At 36.9% G+C, this 7,807-nt stretch overlaps 1 protein-coding gene across 1 annotated transcript in view; it reads right to left on the bottom strand.

The window, feature by feature from the left end:
- Positions 1–6,322: 6,322 nt before the first annotated feature.
- zgc:163098 (uncharacterized protein LOC100037380 homolog) overlaps positions 6,323–7,807 on the bottom strand; it is a 68,808-nt gene continuing 67,323 nt past the window's right edge. The window contains exons 23-24 of the mRNA XM_028815636.2: positions 7,325–7,572; positions 6,323–6,996 (exon numbers count right to left, since the gene is read on the bottom strand). Of these exons, the coding sequence (XP_028671469.2) occupies positions 6,885–6,996; positions 7,325–7,572 (360 nt within the window). The 3' untranslated portion in view covers positions 6,323–6,884. The remainder of the gene's footprint in view (positions 6,997–7,324; positions 7,573–7,807) is intronic.

Genomic DNA, 7,807 nt, shown 5'->3' with positions numbered 1-7,807 from the left:
GTCCGTTAGCAGTCATGCCACCTTCACTTCACAACAGGAAGGCCCATTTGGGCCTGGCCAGCACTTGGTTGAGAGACCCACCAGGAAGGCTTTGGTTGTCGCTGGAGGAGGTGTTGGTAAGGCCAGCAGGAAGCACTTGCCCGGGATCTCAATGACTCTGTGATGAAAAAATGGTGCCGTCCTTCGGATGACATATAAAACCAAGGTCCTGACTCTCTGTGGTCATAAAAGATCTTTCAAAAAGAGCAGGGTCTACCCAGATGTCCTACTGTATATAAACTGTCCACCAAGGCCTTGTCCATCCTGGCCCCCTAATCATCACCTGTCTCTCTTTCCACTTTACCACTGAACAGATAATGTGTGTTTTTAACTCAGCTTTGTATATTACTGTATGATAACTTTAAATATAAATGCTGACAATCTTTAAAATGCATTTTTTAAAAATAAGTTCTACAAAAAGTACTAGCCTGTAGCGTTAGATCTTTCAGTATGAAGTCTGACTAATTCTACTGTCTCTTTTCTTGTCTCTTTTTGTCCTTTCATTTACTTTGTGCAAGTCACACTTTGAAGTGGGATAAGTAAACACTTGTATATTACCATGTCCAATTTTTTATTTTGTATCGCAATACTGGTGAAAATTCACAGAATAATCAATCCATTTTACAAAGCATTATGCCAGCTGCAGCTTTATAGACGGCAGTGTTCAGTTGTGTTAATGTCCCATTGCCCAGTTGGAGAGCCAGTAACTAGGCTTGACCCCCACTTTCAATTTTCATCAAAAATGTCTAAATTTTATTTTTCAATTGAATATACAGTATACTCAGATGTATTTTCCTTGGGCTATCCATTACATTACTATGCAGATGATATGCATTTAGCACCGTTAATCCAATTAGTTTGCTTTTTGCAAGTGTAAAGTGTTTGTGGGGCTGCTCTTGGGGCTCACTCATCCCACTACACATCTTCCATCTCTTGGTGCTGACTTTGTACTCCCTCACAGTAAAACAACAATGACAGGCTATTTGTGTCATCCTGCAGGGGGGAACAGCACTGGGCCTGGGGTTAGGACAGCTGTGCTGCCTCGTTTCCTGAAGGTCAGCAGAGGAATTGGAAGGAAGTGGAGAATGGGGAGGACGTTACAGTAATGCACTGATGTACTGCATTTGAGTATGCAGCTGCTTGGGACTTTTATAGTAAAGGTGAAGCATTAAGGACAGGGTCATGGGAAATACAGAGAGCACCACGACACCAGTGGCTTTGGGAGTAACGGTTCACTTTACAGTGATCATCTGCAGCTAATGTGCACTTGCGGCACCATTTGTAAAATAGTTCATTCTGTTTTGTTATATTCTAACACTGAAAAGAATTGGAACACAATAATACACAGCTGTATTGTATATCAACTTCAGATAACAAAAGTTAAACATATAAAGTTTATAGGGTATATGTCATACTACTGAAATATGTCAAATATCCATCTTAAATGGCAAATGGCAAGCTTAAACAACAGTCATCATAAACTTGCGTTAAAAATCAGTAACTAAAATGTGTCATTCGTGTAAGTATTCAGACCCTTAATTCAGTACTTTGTAGAAGTCCTTCTGACAGAATTACAGCTTTTCACAAATGCATTTAGGCAGTTTATCTCATTCTTTCTGGCAAATCCTTTCAAGCTCAGTTAGACTGGATGGGAAGTGTCTGTAAACAGCCATCTTCAGGCCTCTTGTGAGTTTTTTTATGGGGTTTAAGTTTGGGCTTTGACTGGGCCTCTCAAGGACAGTCAGAAACTTGTCCTATATCCACTCCAGTGTTGTCTTGGCTTTATGCTTTGGGTCATTGTCATGCTGAAAGGTGAACCATCTCCCCAGTCTAAGGAGCAGGTTATTTTCAAGGATCTCTCTGTATTTGACAGAATTTATCCTTCCATTAAGTCTGGTCAGTCTCCTTGCCGCCGAGAGGCACCCCAATAGCATGATACTGCCACCACCATGCTTCAACCTAGAGATGGAACTAGGCAGGTGATGAACAGACCCTGGTCTTCATCAGACAATGTGCTTGGAGTTCTGACTAAAGAGTTCAATTTTTATTTCATCAGACCAGAGAATCTTTTTCCTCATATGCTTTTCACTGAAGCGTGTCTTCTGTCTAGTCACTCTTGCATAAACGTCTGATTGATAGACTGCTGCTGCGATGGTTGTCCTTCCAACAGGTTCTCCCATCTCAACAGAGGACTTTAGAAGCTCTTTTACAGTGACCCTTGGATTCTTGGTCACCTCGATGTCCATAGCCCTTTATGTCTGGTTTCTCCGTTTTGCCGGATGGCTAATTCTGGGAAGAGTCCTGGAGGTTCCAATTTCCTTTCATTTCACAATTATTAAGGCCACTGTTCCTCCGCGAACACTTAAAGCTTTGAAAACGGTTTTGCACCCTTGTCCTGATCAATACCTCACCAAAATGTATCATGGAGGTCTACAGAGAGTAGCTTGACTTTATGGCTTTTTTTTGCCCTGACACACAGTACGAATTGTGGGGTCTTATATACACAGGTGTGTGCCTTTCTAAGCAATGGCCAGTACATTCATCACAGCTGGACTCTAACCAAGCTCTAGCCAAATCTCAAGGTTAGTAAAAGCACATAGGATTATCCTTTCCACATTCTGGAGTTCCACAGCAAACGGTCTGAATACTTATGAATAAGAGATTTCAGTTTTTGATTTTTAACAAATATTCAAACTTTTCAGAAAACATGTCTTCACTTTGTCTTTATGGGTTATTGAGTAAAGACTGAGGAGTATAATGGCAAATTTGTTCATTTAAAAATAAATCGACAATAGAATAAAGTGTGCAGAAAGTGAAGGGGTCTGAATACTTTCTGAATCCACTGTACATGGTAAATGTCAAACTAATATGGAAAATATTCTCAGTCTCACTAACATTCACCTTCAGTGGCCAATATTAGGTTCACCTGGCATATGTCTGACTTAGACAGCAAATATCAGGCGTAAATATTAAAAGTGATACCTAAAATAATTTGCAGAAGTTAAAATTCAGGACTGATGGTTAAAAGGACAACACATGCAACTAAAGGCATACATAAACACGGGATGAAAACTGAAAGTCTGAGCTGAACATGATGAGCTCATTATTCATGCACATTCGCTGCACCGTCATTCTTCAGCATCATTATTCGGCTTGCAGAAGGCGTTCCTTTGAGAAGGGGGCTCAAGCTTCCTTATTTACATGGAGAATGTGTGTGCTATGAGTGGGGTAAGAGACATTTCTGAATTCAAAATGATGCCTGCTGTCAGGGTGGCCTAAATGAGGCCAGACTGTTTGCATGAATATTCAGATAACTGACTGTAATTACCCATTTTCTGTAATTAAATGAAGTTCATTTGGGGGTTTCATTGACTTTTAGAGCCTACTATTGTATTTGCTACATTATTAGTTTGTTTGAGTTGCGTCCTGTTTTAAGATTTTTATTTCCAAATAAGCAGAATCTAATTAAAAAGACAAGTTCACTGAGGGTAATAAATGCTTCACACTGAAAGACTGCATATTTCATTATCTTGAACAACTGACTTCATTGTGATTTATTCTTGTACTCTACTGAATTGTGTAACAAACAATATACTATCACACAGTAATCCACAGATGCAGCACAATACCTTTCACGGCTACTGACTTTTTAAAACCTGACAACAAGAGCAAAAGACTATTTACATTTATTACAGCTTCCTGACACTCAAAGAGGGGGATACACAGGTGGGCACCACTGCAGTTTACAAATAGCAAATCACAACTGGACCACCTACCTGACATTTAAACAGGGCAGGATTCTCTACCAGTCTTTATTTGAGTAATATTGTGGATACCTTATGGATTAAATTACCTGCGGCTCAAATCAGTGTAGAGTATCTCCTCCGCAGTAGTCTGCCCACAGATATTCCTGCAACACTTCAAACACACCAGGTACTGGCAAGATTTACAGAAAGCCATCATGGCATCTACCTGGACCTCTTGATAACCTTTTAAAGGGAAGTTAAACTCTATTATTTGATATTTTAATTTTTGTTATCTTGTTTTTGATGCACAACTACAATAAAACATTTTGAGCAAACTGTAGTTTTCCAGTTCTATAAAAATGTAAATAGCTTTAATTGTGAAATAAGTTATCCATCCATCCATCCATTTTCCAACCCGCTGAATCCGAACACAGGGTCACGGGGGTCTGCTGGAGCCAATCCCAGCCAACACAGGGCACAAGGCAGGAAACAATCCTGGGCAGGGTGCCAACCCACCGCAGGACACACACAAACACACCCACACACCAAGCACACACTAGGGCCAATTTAGAATCGCCAATCCACCTAAATAAGTTATTCACAATAGAAAAGTACATTACATATGTATAAAACTCATTGTGCTCTAACAATATATACAATAAAATAAAAATAAAAATACACCCTATCCAATTCCAGCTCCAGACGATCAACTGTTTGAAATTTTATTATTACAATTTTTTGGGGGTAACAACTAATCAAGAAGACGATGACTTCCATGACGATCTGTTCAACACATGCAAATAAACTCTGAAAACAATAATTACAAGGCTTCATTAAAAAACAATTCTAAGCAATGCACCACATAACCATTTACTGAAAGCCACACACCACCTATCAGGCACAGAATAAACCTATAGTCATTTTGCATGAATAATAAATGCACTAAAGTGATTCTGGTCTAATATTAACTGTCAAAATTACTATTTTAAGCTATGTATGATATGCAAAACACATTTTCTAAAAACTTCACTGTAACAAACAAAATAGTTTATAAAAAATAATCAAAAACACCTAAGAATATTAGAAACGGGACCGATTAAATCTATAATAAATACCAAAAAGAGTGTACTTTGCATCTGTCAGACTCTTGAGAGCCAAGTTAATTTAATGGTCATAAATCAATTCTGCTAAGCATTAAGTTCTCATGAAATTGGATCAGAATTAGTATGTGATGCTGGAAGTAGTTTAATGGGTCAGCCTGTGCCCATCATACTGTTTACTTCCAGCACACGTTGTTCCAGGGCTATTGTGACCTTGACTTGTAGCTGCACTGTATATCATCTTCTGTATTTCATGACCAGCTGATAACAATTAAGGCAGCTTCTTAAGCTGTTCTGATGAACAAACAACACAGCATGGAAACAGATTTGCCAAAATGAAACGGGAGCTCCTCAGAGGCAACAGAAACATTTGCAGAACAATAATAAAAACAATGTAATCAAATACTGGCTAATGCTGGGTTGAAAACAGGAAACTACTTGTATCTGTAAATTATCTGACAGGGAGATGCAACCGTTTACAAAAACATTTTCTGCAATCCTTTCAACTCAATTCAGTGCCACAGGAACGATAGCCTATCCAGGTACAGCAGCACTGTGCACAAGAACCAGTCCTGGAAAGAGAGCAAAGTCTTGACTCAGTTTTGCACACTTTCAACTCTCCCTCAATCACAGAAAGCCAGTTAAACAGAAAACCAGTGCACACTTAGGGAAATCCACAAAGACATGAGCAGAATGTGCAAAATCTGCACATACAGGGACTTGGCCAAGATTTGTAATCTAGCCTCCTGAAGCTGGGAGGCACTGCAGTGCACCACTATGCCACAGTACACATTTATGTTAATATCTTGCTAAAAAATGAACTGATTTTTTTTTAATTGTATATGATTAAAAAAAATACCACATATCACTTACAAAACAAAACTGACATAAAAAATACCCAGAGTTTTTAAGACTTTGGTGTTTTTGATCTATGAAGCCTCTTTGCTCCTCTCTGCCAGTATGTATTCATGTTAATTGTTTTTTTTACTTTTTATGATAATGAGACAAGCATAATTTTTTGGACGAGCAAAAGACGACAAACACAAGTGCTATTTCTTCTTAAATGTCCAAAATCTTAATGAATCTTAAGAGCATTTACTGCACAATTTAATTGTATAATATTACTCTTACATATCTTAAGAAAAAACTGTTAATTTATTTAACACTGGTAGAGATTTTTGGTCCGGAAAACCTTACGATTTCTTCTCATCAATAAAATTACCATTTAAAGAACAACATATTGAGAGATAATATTTATAACGAAGTACAAAATTTTACTAAGATAAAAACCAGGTTATTACTATATACAGTAGTGATACAAAAAAGGTAACAAATATCAGTTACAGTGAGGCAACTATGCCATGGCATCTTACAAATGTACTTTTTGAGAGTCTAAATGTGATAGCTGGGTAGTGTGTACACAAAATGAAAACAGACTGACAAGTGAAAACCTTTATTTACCAAAACACAATGGCAAATAAAATATCAGTGAGTTAAGAGAGGAGCAGGAAATAAAAACAGACTTGATTGAGTTTTCAATGTAACCGTTTCTTAAGAAACATTAAGTAACCCAAAACTTAACAATGCAGGCCCAAGACAGTTGTTTCTTCAATAATAAGAAACATAAGGAAAATATTACAAAAATTGTTTCCCTGTACAAAAGCCATCAACAAAATAAATTAAAAGGTCCGTATATCTGTGTAAATCATGAGAAAGGCATAATTAAAGTTGACAATGTATTGGACCAAAAAAAAAAAAGACGACCAGGAATTTGGGAGGACCGAAAGGACTAATCCGGAAAAAAAAAAAATCAAAAAATAAGCCACTGAAACATTTTCAAAAAAGTTTTGATTTTGTTAATTAAAGTCTGAAAAAGATTTTTTTTCTTCATAGAGAATGACAGTCAAATAATATATGTACATGAAAGAAAAAGACTGATTCTGGTTGACTAAAACAATAAAAAAGCAATTTATTTACATCACATTTCTGTTTCTGGTAGTCAGTGCTTGCTCTTCTTTGATTTTTTGTGTGAACGGGAAGGAGACCGTGATCTTGACCTCCATATTCTGTTGCAAGGAGACGGGGATCGTGACCTTTTAGAGGACTTTAATCTAACAACAAAAATAAACCACAATATTAAAAATGACCCTAAACAGACTGTAAGCATTGAAATTGGTTTATCTGCCTTTTGCTCATTTAAATTTATTTGCTATTATCAGTCATAAAAAGAAAAATAAACATTTGTATATCAGCATTTCTAATAAAACCTCTAAGGGATGGTAACCAGTTTTACTGGGCAGTGACTTCTTACATTTATTATAAAATTATTTAAAATATCTCTAATTTACTGCCAAGAGAAAAAAAAGCACTTTCAACAAAATATATTTTCTCCTGAGATTTCAAGAACAATTCTGTATGATGAAGCTTGTACTTCCTTACCTTACAGGTGATGCACAGTTGCCTCCATGGTGCCTGCGATCCCTGATTTTTTCGTCTTCTTTGTCTCTGCTCCTGCCCCTATTCTTGTCTAGGTTTTGATTTAATTCCTTACTTCTTCTTTTGTCCTTTTCTTTGATTTTCAGCTTCTCTTCTTGCCGGTCTTTATCCTTCTTTTCTTCTTTTTTGCTTCTCTCTTTAAACTTCAGAGAAGTCTTTTCCCTGCGTTCTAAGTCATCCTTTTCATACTCCTGAAAGAAGGAAATATTTGCAACCTATCAAAGTTCAACAGTAAGCAACCATGAATGAAGTTCAATTGACACTTGATACAGCACTGTGATCTCTGTATTTAAAAAGCTTTGCACTTACATACACAACCTGCTTATAAATATATTTTTATCAATATTATATATTTCATGTCTATTTCTATTATTTTTCACAGCTTGTTTTCCTACTTATTATGCATTCTTGCTTTTTTATTATTAT

The sequence above is a fragment of the Erpetoichthys calabaricus genome, chromosome 12, assembly GCF_900747795.2.
Source record: "Erpetoichthys calabaricus chromosome 12, fErpCal1.3, whole genome shotgun sequence".
NCBI lineage: Eukaryota > Metazoa > Chordata > Cladistia > Polypteriformes > Polypteridae > Erpetoichthys > Erpetoichthys calabaricus.
This window is presented reverse-complemented; position numbering and strand designations above follow the sequence as displayed.